Raw genomic sequence first — 22,294 nt, 5'->3', positions numbered from 1 at the left:
CAAGCCGTTTTTCCGGACCGATTAAACAAAATTTTACAGAAGAATCAAAGGAACAGGTGCATTGTTTTAAAACATTGGCTAAATATATTACATTAAATTGAAAAAACATTTTTTTTTCAACTTTTTTCGCATTTTTGCATTAGTATCTTATAAAATTAAAATAAATTAATTTAAAAAAAAAAATTCAAATGGTCATATGATCGTAGCGAGGATTCCAAAAAAGCGAATTGAAGCTAAATAATCAAGCTAGTTGACTGTATGGCTAGTTTTAGTCAGAAAAATTTTCCAAAGCCCGTGCAATCAAAAAAAAAAAGGAAAAAAAAATCGAAAATTTGTGTGTCGCCCTTTAACTGACTATTACAAAATAACCGTTAAATAAAAGAATTGTTTGCTCAGAGATCTTAAAACTAGGAATTTAAGGCTTCAAATTGCTTTTCGTCGGAACTCCGTGCAACCATTTTTCACCGTGATACAGCTTTTCAAAAATCACTAAGAAATCCAGGACATTTTACTGTTCCCTTAATTTTTGTGAGAAGAGTATAATATGATACTTACATACATATGTACAAAATGTAATTTAACAGGAGTCATAAAAATTATCGAGGAGAGCGGCGCAAAGAGAACGATTACAGGCGCACGTTCTCTTTGGTCTATCAACAGTATCTTCTAAGCTGTTTGAAGTAGCCATAGTCATCGCGTGGTGAGCACAGGTAAAAATGCTTTCTTATTAGACCAACAGGGTGTCTTTCATGACTACTTCATTATCTGTTCCCATTGGATAGAGGGAAGATAAAGGAAGCAGGCAGCTTATCTGAAGATACTTTTCACGAAATTCCTAATAGATTCATATTTATCTTCATCCCTGTATTTAGGAGCGCCCTGTAGCTGTGCGATAAATCGATCATAAATTCACGCGCGCTCTTTCTTCGCCACTTATGCACATGACGCATGTGTGGGTATTCCTCTTTAATATGTATGCGTATGTTAATATGTGAGGAAACTTGGGATTTTGGCTATCGGCGGCACATAAATTTCATTACGATCATCTGCATTATCAACATCGATTGATTGTGCCACACACTGAATTGTTGAACAAATATGTATGTATGTTTGCTGTACAGCTGTATATGTAGAGCACATACTTGCACGCATGCCTTCAAGCTACATAGCGAAAATCTTAATGTCGATCACATCACATCCGCACCGATTCACCACCACGTTCTTTGCACTACCGACAAGTGGCTACATTGGGTATCGAGAAATAGCCTGGCAAGTGAGCTTTAGCAACAACAATAAAAATATCAGTAAAGCAGAGCAGTAGGAAGCCAGTTATTATTTTTGTTGTTTTCTCTCACTTGCGCGTCGTGAATTTTTATCAGTGGATAATTTCGCGGCAACGGTTAATGCAACGAGCTGCCGAGTGGTATTAATAGTTTGAATGGTGGCAATTAAAAATATCCTTGAGCTTTTTGATTGATTTCTGAGTCCAATTAACTTTGTTTACTTATTAATATTTTTAAAATTATCCTTGATAAACTAGCACAATATCGTGCTGCAAAATTATTTGTCGTAAAACGGAAGCTGCTTTAAAGCATAAGTGCTTTTGTATATGAGATATAAGATATGTACATATATTATTGTTCTAGAATCTTACTCATAAAAATTAAAATGTTTAATTAGAGATCGGATTTTTATGCAAATTGAATATTTTATTATGATGAGTTTCTACCTAGGTGCGAACTTCATGTGATGTTAAACAAAATATGCACTTGCATAAGAATCCGATCTCTAGTTATAATGTTCTTGCTGCATGTTACATACAACATTTATGAAAAAAGGTTCATTGGTTATATTCACCTGTATGCCTAGTATATAATGTTCTTGCTGCATGTTACATACAACATTTATGAAAAAAGGTGCATTGGTTATATTCACCTGTATGCCTAGTATATATACCTTCTGCTCTAATATGAACAAGACTGATTTAATAAAACACAAACGGTTAATTATTGTTCAATTTTTATTTTATCTCCTTCAAAGTAATCACCATTCGAGGCGATACACATATGCCAACGTTTTTTCCAATCATCATAGCATTTCTGGAAGGCCGATACGGTGCTTGTGGAACGATATTAACATTATTTTTGTTCAAATAATCGCGAACAAGACGTGATGTGTGAGCTGGTGCATTATCGTGATGCAAGAACCATGACTTGTTGTCCCACAATTCCTTCCTTTTAAGACGAATGTTCTCGCGCAAACGCTTTAAAACGTCTAAATAATATTCAGCGTTAACCGATCGGCCTTGCGGAAGGAACTCCGAGTGCACCACACCTTCGTAATCGAAAAAAACAGTCAGCATAACCTTAATTTTTGAGCGACTTTGGGGTGGTTTTTTGGGCTTCGGCTCCTCCGGGGAGCGCCATTCCGATGATTGTTGGGCTGTTTCGACGTCATACTCATAAACCCAAGTCTCGTCACCAGTTATGATGTGCCGGATGTCCGTATCAGTCACGGCGAGCATTTCCTTAGCGACAGTTTTGCGTTGTTCTTTTTGAAGAAAATTCAACAATTTTGGAACAAGACGCGCGGACACTCGTCTCCTGCCTAAGACATCATGAATAATAGTATGAACGGATCCATTTGATATGCTCAGCTCACTAGCTATCTCACTTTCGGTCAAACGGCGATTTTCAAGCACAATTTCCTTTACTTTTCCGATGTTTTCGTCGTTTACTGATGTTGCTGGACGACGTTCATGAGGCAAGTTTTCAACCGATGTACGGCCCTCTTTGAACGATTTGTACCACTGGAAAACACGTGCACGCGATAGAGCAGAGTCTCCATAGGTTGTCTGCAACATTTTTAAGGCGTCTGAAGCCGAAATTTTCAACTTGAATTTCCATCGTTAAATTCGAAGAACACACTCGAGCTTGACTTGTTTACAGTAGCACAGAAAACAAACTATGTGAGATATCACTCTGAAATTTGTAAGCTTATTACAGTCCTACCATCCAACAAAAAAATTATTTTTGCCATATGTCATCCGCGGACCGTTTTATTGATAAAGTCTCGTTCATATTTCAGCAGAAGGTATGCATATGGCCGCATGACGAAATACGAGTTTGTACATATTATATTTGGGCGCCTTTGTTCAATTTGTATGCTATTTGATATATTACGTAAACAACCTTAACGTAAATAAAAAATAAATATTTGTGACGTACGTCTTAATTTTGTTCCATGACATAAGTTTCTGTACAAATGTAAATTAGGATTAACGATAATAAACAGAAAATTGGAAAATTATATAATTGTTTCGAATTCAGAGCGCTATTAAGAAAATAATTTAATTTTTATAATGAAATTTTCGTACTCGAATAAATAATATTCCAATGCCTTTATTGATACATTTTAAATACAGGGTGGCGCAAAATTAGTCATCAAATTTTTTTTAATAACGTTTTTAATACAAAATAAATAGAAAAGAATGATTTTGAGTGATGGAAATCTTTATTTTGAATTTTACGCACTCCATTGCTTGTCTAGGTCACAAGTGTGAAATTTTCTCAATAAGATTTGGTTGGAGTTAGATAAGTATCTACGTATTTGCCACTGATTTCTCCAAATCGTATTATCTTTACTCCATCATCGGCATGTTTTTTTTTTATAACTATTGCAATCTAGTTAACAAAACTATATTAATAAGCAATTCATTTTACATATATTTAATCAAATTAAAACATCTCAAGTAAAGACAAAATTTTATGAAAAGAGATCATGCGGTTTCGTCCTTTTTAATCTTCTCATGAGGACATCAGTTTCAAGTAGTTTGGTTGCTTCATCATTGATGTGCTGCTGAAGTCTCTCTTTATGTTTATTTGCGAATTTTTTTATGATATCCGTAATGGTGTCTATATTAAGATCCTTATGTAGATTGCAATTACGAATGTACCACGGCGCTCTAACGATGTCGCGTGATACTTTATTTTGGAATCGTTGAATGATGTTTTTGTTGCTTTCACTTGTGCAGCCCCAGAGCTGTATGCCATATGACCACACTGGTTTCAGTATTTGGTTGTATAAAAGTATTTTGTTATAAATAGAGAGTTTAGAATGTCGGCATAACAGCCAATACATTTTCTTGTATTTAAGAATTAACTCCTCGTGTTTTTTCTTGACATGTGCTTTCCATCTCAGCTTAGTAACTAAGGTCATTCCTTGATATTTGCATGCGGTATTGCCATATTATTGCTAAATATTGGTTTATAATTTATATTTCTATTAGTAAAGTCAACATGCACAGACTTGGTTTCGTTTAACTTGACACGCCATTTTTTGGTCCAATTTTGAATTGCATTCACTGATGCTTGTATCTTCTGAATTGCTTCTAAGTGTTTTTCATCAGTTGCTAATACTGCAGTATCATCGGCAAATGTTGCAGTTGTTGTATTGCTGCAAGTGGGTATATCGTTAGTATACAAGAGATACAAAACTGGCCCGAGTACACTGCCTTGAGGGACACCTGCATTAAAATCTTTCAGTTCTGAATAGACATCTGCTTGCTTTATTCTAAAGCATCTGCTCGTTTAAAATGTTTGAGTACTGGATTGGTAGAACTGCTTGAAGTTTATGGATTAGGCCCTTATGCCATACTTTATCAAAAGCTTGCGATACATTCAGGAATACCGTAGCCGAATGGTTGGTGCGTGACCACCATTCGGGAGTGCGTAGGTTCCAATCATTATGCGTGGAGCACCAAAATGATGGAAAGCTTTTTCTAATAGCGATCGGCCTTCGGCAGGCAACTTCAAATCTCCGAGTGTATTTCTAACATAAAAAAATGCTCATAAAAACCATCTGCAGTTCGGAGGTGGTATAAAACTGTAGATTCCTCCATTTATGGAAAAACATCAAGACGCACCCCAAATAGCAGGAGTAGCTCGGCCAAACACCCAAAAATGGTATATACATATACCAAATTGAAGAGTGATGGGTTGTTACGACTTTGTTAAAATAAATTTGTATTTTCTTTAAGGGGGTTTGGTGTTGGTCTATTGAATGCCATGTGCGCTTTATTTTTCAATAGGAAAATTTAAATATTGTTTAACTGTTGTTTAAATTGTTTACTTCTAAATTGTTTCGATTTTGTCTTTATTTTTCTATTCGCAACACTTTTTTTTACAATTAGTTAGTAAAAATGAGTGAAGTTCGAAGAAAACTTGCTAAACGTTATTGTAGTTTTAGACAACGAAAGGAGAATAATTGAAGAATTTAAGTCTTGGGTGTAATGTATTGCACTTTTGTACCGTTGCATTTTTTATACCACTTCTCTGTATCAGGCCGCTGCAACATATGTATGTAGTTTGCTAAGGAACCTCAGACACTTCTTTGTATTACTAATATTTACAAGGAATTAAAAACTTTATATCTGTTTCACCATTTCGCTTGAATACATCTTTTGCAACTGATAAGAATAATCATTTCCGTGGTTGGCTAAAAGGTTTGGCAATCAATTTAAAAATTTTAAAGTGCATTCATTTTATTGTTGTTAAATCGTTAGATAGCTATAAATATATTGCACAAAAAGTATGTATTTTAATTTCAACATGAAAATTTTAAGCCAAACAAACCCTTAAATAAAAAAAAATTGTTCAAAATACCCCACAGTCTACCTGACAGCTAAAATATCAGCAAAGCCCAAACTGGAAACATCCCGAACCCAAATTTCTATTAAATTTTTATGGCATAAAAGCGTTGAGAAAGCAAATGACTGAGCTTTACTTAAAAATGGGAGATCATTTGCAAATATCAATTCAAAATAACTTCTTTGACAAAACCATTACTGAGGAGATGGCTAATTTCACTGTTAACACATTTCTCTCTTACCGAATTTCTTGTCATCACTGACCTAAAATCAACTGTCATATTACCGAACCAATTGCATGCCATATGCTTCATTGGAGTAAGGAAGGGAAAACTAAAAGGAACACAATCGAGCAATAACAAAAAACCACTTGCTATATAATGAAAGCCAATGAGACATATTCTGAAATTGAAAAAGAAAATTTATTTACTTACGACTACTCCACTTACTTTTATTAAACTTTATCATTACCTATTTGGTCTTATCTAAGTTTCGAGTCTACAGTTTTGGGGTCTACAGTTTGGAGAAGCTTCTCCATGATAGAAAGACACTCGATCAAGGATTGAGTACCATTACAAAAAGCTTCTCCTATCAACTCATGTTGGATGATGGCACAGTGGGCATCACACCCGAAGTCCTCGGAATGGTAGCTTCACACAGCACCTTGACAAGTGTGTCTAAAGCTGGGCACAAACGGACAACAAATCCAAACAATCGGTTGAAATTTCAATAGATTGATACGTATGTGGCGCAGTTGGCAAACTGATCGAAAATTGACCACAAATTTTGTCAACTTGCAATCGGTTGCGTTTGTGTGGCGAGGCTGACGATTTTTCCTTCCGGTTTTCAGTAATCAGCTGCGTGTGTGTGAGCCGAAGTGTACGATTTTTGTCATTTCTTTTGAAATTTTGAAGTGTGCACATGAGCGGACAAAGGACAACATTAAGCAAAACAATTATTGAGGCAGGCCCATAGTCTTATCTACTAGTGACTTTCGTAATGTAATATGATTATAATTATATGGAAATAAAATTATATGAATTTGTAATTATAAAAATATTCATAATAAACCTCCGAGTGTATTTCTGCCATGAAAAAGCTCCTCATAAAAATATCTACCGTTCGGAGTCGGCTTGAAACTGTAGGTCCCTCCATTTGTGGAACAACATCAAGACGCACACCACAAATAGGAGGAGGAGCTCGGCCAAACACCCAAAACGGGTTTACGCGCCTATTATATATATATATATATATAGTTAATAAATAATTTATTGGGGAGCTCAAATATTTGTTCAAAAGCCAGCCATCATTGTGGAAAAATAAGAGCGATGAATATAAAGACAGAAATATGAAATAAAAATTATTAGAAAAATATAAAGATGTTGGAAAAAAACGCTAATGTAGAAGTTGTGGAAAAAATTGTTCCTCTCCCTCTTCTATTCAAGCACAGATAAATACCATACATGGCAATCATTTTTGCGCGTTCGATGTTCACTCAGCAACGAAACTAAAACTGTTAACGAATTCACACGCGTTTGGGCAAAATTAGTTTCAAACGATTACTGGGATTTGTTTTCCGTTTGTGGCCAGCTTAACTCGTCGTTGTAGCGCATGCGGTAAGTACCGTCTTCAAGTCGAATATTAAATATTAGAAACTTTCTTTCAAAACAATTTAACTGATCGGCTTAGTTGGATTTCAGCACCCAGACTTCGCACCCGCATGTGAGTATACATATTAGATGAACTAAAAAATTGTGAGCGTTTTCCACGAGATGTTTTTAGTGAGCATTGTTTCATTCAAAACGGAGAATTTATAAGAGTAAAAACAGATAAAATTCGGTAAATTCTTCAATGTCATTAGGACTAAGGTGAAAATTTCGAGCAGTAGACCAAAAAACTATGTGCTATTTATAGACCCAATTCTGTATCGAATACAATAACAGAGCGACTCCAACAATTCCACAGAGAAAACTCTTTGCATAAGGATAATTCTAACTATGTTAATTACATTAGCGAAATAAATCGAAAATCCGTTGGGAACTTTTTATTTCGCCTCTATTGTAAGAAGTAAGGCCTAGCTAAAGGAAACCATTAAGGAAATTAAAAGTGGAGTCTCGATATACCTTTTCGTACGATTCATACTGCGATGGCGATCCTTCTACATTTGGTGTATACTTGAGCTATTCAGATTAATATTATATTTACTTTCGAAAACTATGAAAATGAAGAATTTTTGTTGATTATGATAAAATAAAGTCAGCAAAAGACAAAATATGTTTTATGATAAATTTTATGATAGGCTTGCAGGAGAAAATATCACTCTCTCCATTCTGCTAGGTTTTTTATACCTTCTCGTAAATGTTCAAAATTTGGCATTTTATACACCCGAAATCCAGCATAACCTGCCATAACAGAGTTTAAAATTGCGGTCGAAAAGTAAGCAAACTATAAACAAATATATCTTTTAAAATTGAATAATAGTCTTATCATATACTTTAGAGAAGGACGAAACATCGATTTATAAGGCCGAGCCGAATCGTACTTCGATCAACTTTAGCTGAAGCCGAGCCGAAAGCGAATCGAACATTTTAAGAGGTTCAAGTAAAAAACAGGCAATGATGTTTTAAAAATGCAGTTGTTTCATTAGTAAAAGAACAGAAAAAAGGTGTATAAATCTAGTTATATTTGTAAAAATAACAAACAAAAAATTTGCACATACTTTGGTTCTCATAGTTGATTAATTTTTTCATGTAATGTAAAAAGAGTAGTTTATCGGCATTCCCACTTTGCAAACGGCACCCACTACTGATGAGCTGCTACACTGAACAATTACTCACTAGCCACACGCGATGTCCCGATTAGGAGCTTTATAATGTGCATTATGATTTTTCTTAAATATAAGTACTTTTAATTTTCAATTGAGAATGTCATCTACATGTACTTATATAACTTATCAAGGAATAAAAAGAACACACGATGGAGGTGCTTATGGATATTTCAAGGTAATAAAAAATATACCTAATATATGGGCTTTATAACAGTATTCAAATGTATTTGCAAAAACTAAGAGTTTATATAATTTTTGGGCACAAAAGCTAAAGAAATAATCAGCCAAAGTTTGGCTGTTCTTTTGGCCGAGGCCGAAACAAAACCGAACTGAGCTTTTTGATGGTCGAAGATGGTCGAAGCCGAAGTGCAGTCGTTTTCTAATATAGATATGTATAAGTACTTACTTATCTCATGTCCTAATATTTGTGTTTATAAAATTTGAGTTCGCTAAAATAAAGGAAGCAAGTAAATTGCCTGGTTCAAGATCTTTTAAAAAATGTGAATCTTGGAATAAATCTCACAATTGATAAATAAACGAAACAGTTTGACAATAATTTGCGATTCTCTTCACTAAAGGGTGATTTTTTAAGAACTATAGGAAAGTTTTTCAAAAAAGCACACGTAAAATTCAGAAAAATGCATGACATTTTTATTAAAATCGATAATACAGTCGATATAATTTAATGTTTGAAGATTATTTCATGCAAATGTTGACCACGACTGCGCTTCAAATGGTCCATCCGCTTAGTCCAATTTTGGCATACTCTTTCCAATGTTTCGGCCGGTATCTCACATATAAATGCTTTAATGTTGTCTTCCAATGCATTAATTGAAGCAAGCTTGTCTAAGTAGACATGAGCTTTAACATAGCCCCACAACAAATAGTCTAATGGCGTTATATCGCACGATCTGGGTGGGCATTTGACAGGTCCCGAACGTGAAATAAATGTTCAATCATTAACACTGGCCGATACAGCTGCGATATTTTCTTCAGTTCGCACTTACGCACTCTACGTAAGCGTGTTGGTGGTTTGATGTCCAATAATGTAAATTTGGTTCTAAATTTCGTCACAATAGCTCGAATAGCTGCTTCAGTGGGTCGATTAAACTGCCCATAAAATGGAAGAAGCGAGCGATAAACTTTCTTAATAGAACACGCATTTTTATCATAAAATTCAATGATTTGCAAGCGTTGTTCGTTTGTAAGACGATTCATGATTAAATCATAGACCAAACTGAAGATGTTTGACAGTGAAACAAAACACGAAATGTGTGTGAGCTGTTTAAACCAACTGTTATAGATAATAGCTAAAACATCACCCGTTATTTTAATAATGTTTTCAGCAGGCGTTGTAGTATTCAGGCTGCAGCGCAAATCTTGCAGTTTTCCTTACAGAGCTGCCTTAGCGCAAGCAAAGCAAAGTTAATTAATAAGCAATATTATGTTTCATTGTGTTGCTTACTTATATTTCCATGACACTACATTTGTTTATTTGCTATACATTCCAAAGGTATTCTATCTGTATTGTTTTGTATTATAAAATGATAAAATGTTTATATAATATGTATTTCAGCACTTGTCAAAGCTACCAATGACACCCAGCCATCAAACTATTCACTATGCTTGCAATTTCATCATGGCTCATTTTACACTTTCCGAATGGGTAAAAATTATGGGAAAATATCAAACTTCTGGCTCGTTACTGTCAGTAGTCTTTAGTATGGGGCGAGCGCTAAATATTTGTGGTTTCAACAAGGCGGTGCTGCATGCCATATAGATGACGCAGTGTTCGAAATTGTGAAGAAGAAATTTGACGAATGGATCGTCTTACGGCAGATGTTCATCAATTTGTCGTCGCGATCGGGAGACTTGAGACCCTCGATTATTTTCTCTGGTGCTACGTCAATAGTCTTAATTTCCGCTAACCGGCCAACTACTTTAAATGAGCTCCAGCATTGGAAACGCTATTGTCGGAATAGTTCCACTCACATAGAGCGTAGTCACTAAAATTGGATCGCCCGCTTATCGACTTATCGTTTTTAACAGGTGTACAGGTGCCACACGTATAATTTTGACACCTCAATGTAAAATTAATCTTTATCCTTTTTACTTTTGTCTTTAAACTCCAATATTAAAATTTTTTATTGAACTCTAGTAATAAATAAGGAATTTGATGGGTTTGACAATTTCAAAATATTACTTTATTTAAGTAAATAAATAAAAGATAAAAGTTTCCGTTCGTTATGCTAGGTAGGTCTGGTGCATTGAGTTCTACGGATTTCTCCCAAAACTCTATTTGATTTAAACTTGTTTAGTGGCTCCCAAATATTTAGTTTTCATATTTTTATTTTGTTAGCTGAAATCCAGATCAACAGTCAAGCAACTAATTTAATTATTGATTTTATTTATTTGTCAATTTTCCGACCTTAATTTGAAGTAATTTTCAAGAAATCTTGGATGCGCCTGGTTGACTACATTTTAATCGGTTCATATGATATCTCAAAAATTTATGTACCGATCTTTTTTAAATTTGGCATACTCCGTAAGACTAGACTAACTAGGGCTTGAAGCGAGGAAATAATATCCCCAGAAGTTTTTAAAAATAGTAAAACCTGAAAGAATCAAAATTGTTATATGTTTTATTTTAAAAAAATATCTAAGCGGGTTGAAAGACTCTTTAAGTTTTGGTGATTTGGGAATAGTGTACCCGACTAGAATTACAGTGAGGCATGCCGAAGAATCAGTTAGGCCCGAAATAGGCAGGCCTTACTGAGGCACGCCTCACTATTACCTTACCAGGCCCACTTTAGGCAAGGCAAAGATTGGCATGCCAGAGCAATACCAAATTTGGTTGTGGTCACGAAAATCTGTGGCAGTGTCTCACTTAGGCATAAATTGGAATCCCTAACTGATTTGTAGAAGGGCATCCGGAGTATTAGCGAAGTTCGGATTTTCGAACCTGCGCCTAATGAGGCAGATGTGTGGCGACACCGTACTTAGGCGCAAGTTTAGAACTCCTAACTAAATGATAGAATGGAAACCGGAGTATTACCGAAGTTCGGTTTTCCAAATCTGCCCCTAATGAGGGAGATGAGGCATTGCCACGCCGGACTTAATTTTTTTTTTTTTGCTTCAACAGACCACCGGTATAGAGTGGCGCTTTTCTGCCTTAACATCCGAGAATCGGATCATTTGTTTTTAACCCGTTGAAGTTAGTATAAGTCGATCTCAATAGGTATTTATCCAGTGGACATCTGACTGTTTTTATTTGATAACGATTTATACATTTAATACATAAAAATATATACCATAAAAAGTACCATTGCGGAAACGTGAACTCGGTCGTTTAAGAGCGGAAAAATTTCGTAATGCACGACGTAAGTTATCTTGCGTATCAGAACATTCCGCTTTACTTGACAGCGAAAACAGTACATCTTCAATTTTATTTAATTCTGAGATGCCGGGTGATTTATTATCAATGAATAATAGTGATCAAAGTACTGATTCAAATTTTATGCATGAAGAAGTAAGTGAAAATGTGTCATTTACTCAAGAATCAGAAATGAATTCTTCAGTGACAGATTGTTCGCAGCAAAGTAATGAAAATAGTTTTGAATCCAGTGTTGATGATCAATTCAGAAATCTTTCTATAACTTCAGGTTCTGATGGTGAAATTAATAACACAATGGATAGTTTAAGTGTCACTGCAAAAATTACAAGATTTGAAAATTTTGAAAATTGTTCATATTTTCAATTGGCTTTGTTTCTTATGACTAAGGTGTTCTTGTTTGAACTAGTAATTGCCTTAGCTCTTAAATAAATTAACTTTCATTATTTAAATGTAATCTTCTAGTGTACGTATAAAATTGTCACCCGATTGGTTTTTGAAATCGGTGTATCTTGAGTCTAAACCTTATTCTACAACGTCTTGGAGTCCAGGTATGGTTCCATGCCATAACATAAATAAGAAGTTTGATTTGAGGCATAATATCTTTAAGTACTGTCACTAAATGTGGCTCCCAAGCCACTACCTAATTAAAGAGCCGAATTTGGACCACATTAGGTTTTAGTTACCACTGCCAAGTGTGGCTTCCATACCACTGCCAAGTGTAGATTTCAAATCACCGCCTAGTGTGGCTACCGAACAACCGCCAACTGAGGCTTCCAAACCACCGCCTTATCATAAAGCCAAGTTCGGGCCACATTAGGTTTAGGTTACCACTGCTAAGTGTGGCTTCCGAACTACTGCCTAATCAGGAAGCCAAATTAGGCACGAATAGTCAATTGCGTTACTTTCGGGACTTGGAAATGAAATCTCTAAACTAAACTATTTTTCCTCTCTCGAGACAGCCAAAATTACAGTGTCTTTGCGCACTACTCGTGCTTTTCTTCTTATGAAATCAAATCTATCGGAAACTTATTGTAATTGCCTGCTCTTTCCTAGTATCAACAATGCTATCTGCAAGCAAAGCTCCAATGAGTACTAGCCGGGGAATTTTCCAAAGTCAAATGTTCGACAGCGCTCATCAAACTCCAGATAGTTTTATTATATTTTAAACTACAAGTGTTAATTTGGCAAGCTTTTATGTTGCTGTAATGTTACCGCTTCTGTTAAGTGCCTATGGTTTCTGAAAACAACTTCTGATATTAAAAACAAGTAGAGGACTTCGTTGGACGGAGTTCAAAAATGTAATAACTAAAACAGTCCTGGCGCAAATGCGCCAGTATTAAAACAGAAAATTAAAAAAAACGTGCAAAACTATACACGTCCTCAAACTGATAATTTATTTTAGTAAGTATTATTATTTTTATAGATCTGTAGAATTCCGCGCTTGAAGCTCTATAATTAATTGAAATAATTTTTATTGCCTATGAAAGTGCGGTGAATTGCTTTACAGCAAACAATGAATTCCACTGATTTAAATAAAAATAAAATTTTATGTTTTCACTAGCGCCACCAATATTTTTTTATAGTTATCAGCACAAATACATGCATACATTCGTATACTTTGATTTGAGTTTATAATTTATTTTTATTTTATTTTTTTGTTGTTCTGATAACGATTGTGTTGGAGGGTTACAGTGTTAAGCGTTACAGATAGATTGAAAAGGCGTTGCCGCCGTACGGGTTTAAAGTACCGCCAATGAATAAACGTCTATCAAAATCAAAGATGCCGAATTAGCAAAATTAAGTGTGTTTTTTTTCTCTAGAAAACATTAACGCTCACAGAAATCTATAGAATCGCACATTGTGCATGGCGTGTAATTTGGTTACATATAACAATTCAACAAAGTGGATTTCGCGCATTCAATGAACGACAGAGGATTAAAGTGCTACGTGAATCGTTTACTTAGTTATGGGTTTTCCTTATGCATTGAGTACTTTTAGTTTTAGTTGGAGTTGAGTAGACTTTAACATTTTAATTACATCAAGGAACAAGGTTGCATGTCCCGTTACAGCTTTTTTAACGCTCACTTAAACTTGCATTTGTTAATGCCTCGCAGTAGTTGCACTCCTGCGCTGCATGCCACAAATCCTGACGCTTTGCGCCATATTTTAAACGGCCGCTAGTGCCATACTACTGTTGGCAAAACGACGACAGAATTGGCAATAATTACATAAAACGCCGCAGTTAGAAGTAATAAGCGACAAAGATGCTTCCCTTGATGTTGGGTTGCACGCTGCTTTTGCACTACTACTCGTACTAACGGCGAGTGCGTTGCACAGCGTGCTAAATTTGCACCACTACAGAAGAACACCGGTAAAATCTTAGTCAACCGGTTAACTCTATGTTGGCCGCTTGATCGGGCGCTGGTTGAGTACCGACGGTGGAGCTACATTTCCACACGTTACTGTTGTTGTCATATTTTCTCCACTTTATTGCTGGCATTGTTTTAATTTGGCGGTTGAGTATAGCAGCGGCATTGTTGTTGCTAATAGTGAGACATTGTTTGTGTTTGTTGTGTTTAGCTATGGTGATACGTTAACTGCTGCTATTTGGACAAATTGCCGCACGTGTATGAGCATTTTTGTAACAATTCCCCACTGCGCGCTTGTATATCTGGCTAAAAAAAACTACAACTGCCTCGAAATAACACACACACACATTTATGTATATATGTTTGTATCCATATGTATGCAGGATTGTTCATGGGACTAGAATGACTGCAACTGGGAAAATCAAAATGGCTCATCTACAAAAAAACAAAATACGAAAATCAAAGAAAAGGCGGAATAAAATGTCACAGAACGAAAGGGAAAAGCAACGTGGAGAAATTGTGTCGATGTCATGAAAGGTGTGAAAAATTACTTTGATGTCTTTTGCTACACAAATTTGTTTCAAAAATAGAAAATATAATAAAGTGTAGGTTTTAATTCGCAGTGAAGTGTACAATGTTCTGTCCAAATGATTTTTCAGCAACAAAAATATGCGTCGGAAATCAAAGTGCTCAAACCATACTAACGTTTTTTATTTTGGAAGTTTTCAAAAAGAAAAAGTGGCGTTTTGTTTTTATGCATAATAAAAATATGCATATTTTTGATGTTTTAATTTCTCATTTTAATATAATGCCTCTCAAAAGGGCTCATTAAAAAAAATTTCAGTATAAGTAAACATATTTAAACTATGTGTGTGCTCCACTCAAAAGTTAAAAAAAAAAGATTAACTCAAAATTAACTTACATTGGTTTCTCTTGAAATGTATTTCAATATCAAGTGGTTTATTTTAGATAATAATATAATTTAAGGGGTTACATGGGCTTCGTTGGCTCAAAAAATCGATTTATTTTTTTTTTTGGCTTATTAATTTCTGCAATATCTCAGGAATATTATCATAAATTTTCAAGTCGATCCGAATAATAAATTCGTAGATACAGCCTTTGGAAGGTGTGCGTTCCAAGCCACTTTTATTGTTACTCAAAACTCGAAACGCGTTTTTCTCGGAACCATGTTTTCAAAGTCGGTTGTCAAATGTTCTTGAAAACTACTCAACCGATATTGATGAAATTTTACACAGGTGTTCGAAATACAATTTACTCGTGCTTGAACGAAGGATTTCGTTTTTTTTCAATTAGAACTATTTAAAAAAAAACAAAATGTCAATCAAATTTGACCGAAATTTTCATTTTTTTGGGAAAATGTCTGCCAAAATTCCAATTTTTACGTTTTTTTCTTTCCTTCGCTCAAGCACGAGTTTATGGTTTTAACTATTGTAAAACACTTATTTTTGTTTTTTCATTTTTGATGAGCCTGTCAGGAGTTATGCTGACAACGCGGAGGCACGTTTTTTTCGAGGAGTCACCGGAAATGACGTCACAATGGAGGAGTTTTAATTTTTTTTTTTTTTGAAAATTTCAGAAATTATTCTTTAAATATGTGTCTATGCGACAGAAAAAAGTTTGAATTAAATCAATAGTTTTTTACATAGAAAAAAAAAAATATTGAAAATAGGCCTTTTTTTACCCGACGAAACCCATGTAACCCCTTAATGGAATTTAAAAATAAATTTATTTATTTAGTTATTTATTTAAGTTTATGGAACAAAATTTTAAACCTAAGACTTGAAATAGAGCGGGATAACATTAAAAAAATAGTGTACAAAAGAATTAAAAAAGCTTGTTTTGGCACGAAAAATCGATTTCCATATGTTCATTGAATTCTCTCGTAGTTCTCGCTAGCGGAACACCGCTAGCAAATTTTATTTAACTTGTAAACAACAATTTTAAAGTATATGGGACCGTAAATTTTGTAACTACGTACAAAGCAAAGTAAAGAATATAACTTCCCCAAAATGAATTTCACGTAACTGCTAAAGAAGAACTTAGTTGCAAATATAATTTCTAAATTATTAAGAAATATTGCTAACGGTTTAGATCTTCGCGACAGTCGTTTTAAAGCGTTTTGATGTTTAATGAAAGATGAGATTCTTATACCAAATGTGAAGAGCAACAACATCCGGTTGAAGTTGCCTTACATCAGATGAATTTTTAATTGTATCAAACACTTTAAAGTCGTCTGCTTAAAATATAGAGTTGGCAAATTGAAAACAGGGTCTGATGTTGTGTATAATCAAGACAAATATGCAAATAAGGGACATAAAAGGCCCCCTTGTGGTACCTCCAAGAAGCAACAAAGAGACGTTTCTTTTTCATAGGATCTAATCTAGAATCGGTCGCCGTAGTCGAATGGGTTGGTGCGTGACTACCATTCGGAATTCACAGAGAGAACGTCGGTTTGAATCTCGATGAAAACACCAAAATTAATAAAAACATTTTTCTAATAGCGGTCGCCCCTCGGCAGCCAATGGCAAACCTCCGAGTGTATTTCTGCCATGAAAAAGCTTCTCATAAAAATATCTGCCGCGCGGAGTCGGCTTGAAACTGTTGATCCCTCCACTTGTGGAACAACATCAAGACGCACACCACAAATAGCTCCTTCTCCAAACACCCTAAAAGGGTGTACGCGCCAATTATATATATATATAATCTAGGATCTAATCTATTCAAGAAAACAGGAATGAAAGCCTGAACAAGTCGGTTTGTTAATTAAAATACGATGTGAGTATTTATCAAAGGCTACAGAGAAGTCTGTGTTAATCATAAAACCAGCAGAGAAATTGCTGTTCGTTTACTTCGTGTACGTAAATTTTGACTAAAAATTTTATAAAAATACCAAATGAAAATGTCTATACTTTGCCCACAATCTATTATTATTAATTCTGTTATTTGGCTTCAAACACTTTACTAAATTAGTAATATAAAAAATCGGAGTAAATATTTAAGGCTCTTATAAAAACATTAAAATCGCCAAACTGTAAATTTTTAACTTCAGTTTCTTTAATTTCACATGGATAATCACCTTTGAAATAAAATACTTTCAAATTTTTAGTCGTCAAGAAATATTTTATCTTGTACAGATATTGGCTTCAAAACACTCCGAAGAGCCTTAGTCGACTTATATGTAGATTTGCTCTGTATAGAGAAAGAGAGAAAGACGGCGATAACAAAGACATCCATACACATTTTTCTTAAGTTTACGCTTTGAAAATATAACGGAAATAAAATGTTTATGCAAAGGTATCAGGAATAGTTTGTTCTCGTCATAATTATTAAGTTTCTCAGCGATCTTGCAAAATCAACTTTATTGGGCTCATCCCGTTATTTTTGGTAGCTTTCCAATTCCCTTTGCGCAATGAAAAACATAAATGTACACACTACCTGCAGGTTTTGAATAGGCCACTATTATTTAAATAATTTTGACATTACAATATAATCGTGTCAACATCGACCAGTTTTCACGAGGCTACCAAAGGACCTGTTCTTATTAGAACTTGCAGCCGCTAACAATCGACCGCCACACGGAAGTCCGCAAGCAGCAAAGTTCTATTCCGTCATTCTTCGCATATTTTCTCTGAAGCAGAACTTGTCTGCAGTTGAACCGTGCTAATAGCTGGTAGACGTTGCACGACCATTCAAATAGATTTTATTACTCACAAAAGGGTTGGACGAAGCAAAAGTGACGAAATAATTGATTTCCATCGACGACGTGTGCCTAAAACAGTGGAGCACACACATTTGCACTGCACGTATGAATAGAATTATAGAGCACATATGAGTTCACGATAAGGAAATGGGCACAAGCGGAAGCAGTAATCAGCAGTTAATTGTTTAAAGCAATTAATTTAGCACGCTATTACTAATTTATACGTAAAGCTACTTTTTGTGATTGACTTTATATTTAATTGTCGATATTTATGTGCCTCCACACATAAATTTTAATTTCAACTTTATTTGTAACTCACCTGCGATAGCCATCCAGGGGTAGAATGTGTGATTGGTGGCCTGATGTAAACTGCTAGCGCTTTGAGCTGCTGCGGCGCCGGAAATTGTGCAATTTGCATTCCAAGCGGTTCCTGCTCCGCCAACGCCACCCACACCACCACCAACACCAACACCACCCACGCCGCCGACACCGCCAGCACCTTGGCCGCCACCAACAACTCCGCCACCTGTTCCGCCACTACCACCGCCACTTCCACCTCGATGGCTGACCGGGCTACCACCCGAAGTGTCCAAATACCCGCCTACACGCGAGTCTGGGGTACAGGCAGATGGCCGCACAGGCATGCCACCAGCGGCATTATTCTGTCCATTACCGTTTGACCCGTTAGAGCCACCACCTGAGCCACCGCCTCCGCCAGAACCACCGCCGCCTCCTCCACCTGTACCGTTTGCGCTGGTGTTCCAGATATCTTTGTAACCATTGACCACTGAATCTGCCTTAATATTGAGGCAATCTTGCTTGTAGGCGCCATCACTGTAGATCTTGTTACAGGCTGCAGTGATGCTCGCATCATAGGGCGAGTCCTGTGCGGTGCGTTGTAAATGGTGATTGGCATACGGCGACATGCCCAATGAGAGCGGGAAACCACGGTATGCGGCCGCCGCCGCTGTAGCTGTCTGATCGTGATGGCCGCCAGTGCCCATGGCCATACCGGTGGGTTGATGCGGGTGGCCGTAGAAGCCCGCTGAAGCTTGTTCAAAATATGAATTCATATTACTGGTGGTAAGAATTTTGGCGGTTGTAGAGTGCCTCACGGACGAGAATCGACTGACACTTGTTTTTGTTTTTTTGTTTGTTTTTGGGTTGGAGTTGCTGGAAGTAGTGGCGTTTGTATTGGCCGCTTATTCCTGATTTACAAATATTAGCACAGTTTTAACACTTTTTAATTTTTTGAATAGGTTTGGCAAGATAGGGCGTACTGACTTCACTTTACCTCTGCTTTAGCACTTTCCACATAAGTTCACAAAGTTTCACAATATAGCTTATTTTAATAAATAACCGTCACGAATGAAATATTAACTTCATAGAAAATATTCACATTATAATCAACTCTTAACTGGAAGTTTTATTTTGTATTCGAAACTTTTTGGTTATTTTCAAATTTTGTAAATAGTTTCGGTTAAATTATTAATTTTATTGTTTCGATTTTTGGTTGAATTGTTTTTCGTATACTTCTTTTCGTTCTTAAAATTAAATAAGTTCTCACAATACTATCTTCGATTTAAGAGTTATTATTACTGAAGCCAGTTTGAAAAAAAAATAATAATTCTGCTCAGGTTCTTCAAGAACAAATAAAATTTTATCATAAGGTTTATGTACTAATTTAGTACAATACAAAGTAAGTTTGCACAGTTTTTATTGTTTCGTTTGTGAGATATGGAGGTAAGCTCACAATGAAATGTTTTTATTAAATTTTTGAATTATTAGTTTATTTTTCAATTAGCGGCGGTGTTTGTCTTCATTATAATATTATTAACTTTCTCAAAATGTTGCTGTTGTAAATCATTTTTGTATTTAGCCGCTAACTTTTTCTGTTTATTTTTATTTTTTTTATTTTTACACAATTCAATTGGCGTCTCTTCTTCGGCCAACCTCGAAATTTTTGTTTTTTATTTAATTCAACTCATTTAACTTTTTTGTTTGCTTTGTCTGCTTAAAATATTCGTTTTTTTTAACAATTTACTTTTAGCCGAAAACTATCGACCACAATGGCTCATGAAAACGTCATCAGCATAATACTACGAATAACAGCCACAATCAACACAATAATCGTTATAATAATAGTAATAGCGACAATAATAATAATAATCAAATTTATTTGCGTTCGAGTCACCAAACCGCGATTTTGTTACGAGCACTGCCGCAGCACTGAATTACTGAGCAACTGACTAACTCACTGCCTGTCTGCCTGTCGACTGTTGCTGATGCTACTGCTACTGCTGCCGCTTGCGTTTGCTTTGATGAGTTTTGCCCGTCACTGCCGCGACCCTACACTATTCCAATTTAACTCTAATGCACTGCATTGAACGCCGCGATGCCTTGCGATAGCGTTGCGATAGCGATCCGATAGCGGGAATATTCACCGAATCCAACCGCTGTCGCTGACTCTAAAACTCTGCCGCCGTTGTCGTTTTCGTTATCGCTGTCACTGTCGTTGATGTTCTTGTTATTAGTTTTTGTTGTTTCTGTTGTTGTTATTGTTATTGCCACCAACTAGAATGCGCACAGTTCGAGTACAACAGCATTAACCGCACTAAATAGTACCTAGCGAGTGTTGGGAGTATCGTGCGTTCAAACACCACAATGCCAATAACAATAAATGGTGATAAAGTGGATAATAAAACAAAGCGCGCGCCTGCTGCTCCAATCCAAACCGTTGCCTTCGAACGAATGCGCCATCAAAACGCCAGTTTGTTGTATTTTGACTGACGTCGATTACGTTCACAATGTTCCCAACAACGATTACCACGATGAAGGCGCTGAAACGGCCTGAACCAAAACGACAACGGCCACAACGACGACGATGATGATGACTACGGCGACGACGACGAGCGAGCACAGCGAGAAACTCGTACTCTATTGTTCTGTTGTTGAGCTACTCTGCCGCTCTGTTGTGGTCGCTCTGTTTTCGCTCTTCCAACGAAACGATGATGAGGAAAAGAAAGGCAAAACAGCGCCACCACCACAACCACCACCGCTGAGATAAACGGCTATCAGTCCCTCACCACCATCACCTATACGGGAGCAAAAGAAAACAGAGCAGAGCAGAGCAGACCTGAACAGAGTGCCGAGTGGATCAGATCGACACAGTGTGTAGCTGGGAGTGGAATAAAGTAGACGCAGAGTTGAGCGCGAAGTTGGAACTTTCAGATTTACTACAAGAATAAACAGGCAGTGCGGCAAGAGGGCGGCTGAAAATTGCACCCAAAACTCTGAATTGAAATTTGGAATTAAACAGAAGAGAAGAGTGAATTTTGATACAGCAACTGCAGATAAATAAATTTTGAGAGCACTAAGCCTTTTATATAATATACATATGTATAAACATATATTCGTATGGCCTCTCGCAATCAACCCACAATACACCAACAAATATTGAGCTATGATTATTACTGGTGTTTGCAGAACATTGCTGCACTTGCTTCAGTTGTTTCAGTTTGGCTGCTGATAAGAACACTAGAAGATGTTCAGCCTGTGGACAGAAAACCAAATTACTTGATGACGCGCGTTTTTACGAAGCTTACCATAGCATAGCCAAATTTTTTTAGTTTTGAATTGCGATTACGATTATAATTTAATTTTTTTCATATTACACGGCCGCCGTTGTTGCAGCGACGGCAATTGGAATATCCAAGTACGAGTGTATGAAAAGAGCTCGAAACATGGCCCAAAAGCAATAAGCGCACACAAATCCAACAAGCGAATGCACACTGAGTGGAAAACCGAAACTAAAATGCCAACATTCGATACTAACGCACACACAAGCCACGAGTTCGAGCACTTCTGTTAGGAAAATGTTTGGCATAGTCCAAAGCCCACACCATCATACCGCGACGGAGTCGTTACTCATGCTGTGCGTATTGGTGTTGTTGCTTTATTATGGCTTTACTGGTAGCGGCCGCCTCCTTCGCCTAGATTTTGAGCTGCGCCAATGCTCTTTTCACTCAACTGCGAATGAACACACCGCCAAAATGCTCAATACGTAGCGGCAGCCCTCTGGCCAGCGAATGAGCAGGGCGTTCATTTTGGCTGGCATTTGCAGGGTTGGAGTGGATTGGCGCATGCTGTTTGAATCGAACATGTTCGTCTGTTTTGTGTATGTGAGTTGTAATGAGTTTTGTGCACCCACGGTTATGTTTATTTTGCCGTTGTTGTGCGGAATGTTTGATTTTAGATTTCTATGAGTGTGCACATTTAGTGAATAAAAATCTGGAGCATTACTAAAATTTTTAATGGTTTCCCAAGTCTCAGTTTC

At 36.3% G+C, this 22,294-nt stretch overlaps 1 protein-coding gene across 2 annotated transcripts in view; it reads right to left on the bottom strand.

The window, feature by feature from the left end:
• The window catches only part of LOC128871931 (homeotic protein ultrabithorax-like), a 110,007-nt gene extending 88,045 nt beyond the window's left edge, over positions 1-21,962 (bottom strand). Inside the window, exons 1-2 of one of the 2 annotated variants that reach the window (XM_054114115.1) lie at positions 21,564-21,962; positions 18,278-20,057 (exon numbers count right to left, since the gene is read on the bottom strand). In XM_054114115.1, coding sequence (XP_053970090.1) covers positions 18,278-19,031 — 754 coding nt within the window. In that variant the 5' untranslated portion in view covers positions 19,032-20,057; positions 21,564-21,962. Of the gene's footprint in view, positions 1-18,277; positions 21,066-21,563 lie in introns of those variants that run through there. The other variant, XM_054114114.1, reaches the window with a different exon arrangement.
• Positions 21,963-22,294: the final 332 nt, after the last annotated feature.

This window comes from Anastrepha ludens, chromosome 2 (assembly GCF_028408465.1).
Source record: "Anastrepha ludens isolate Willacy chromosome 2, idAnaLude1.1, whole genome shotgun sequence".
Lineage (NCBI taxonomy): Eukaryota > Metazoa > Arthropoda > Insecta > Diptera > Tephritidae > Anastrepha > Anastrepha ludens.
The sequence above is the reverse complement of the archived record's forward strand: the minus strand, read 5'-3'. Positions and strand labels throughout refer to the sequence as shown.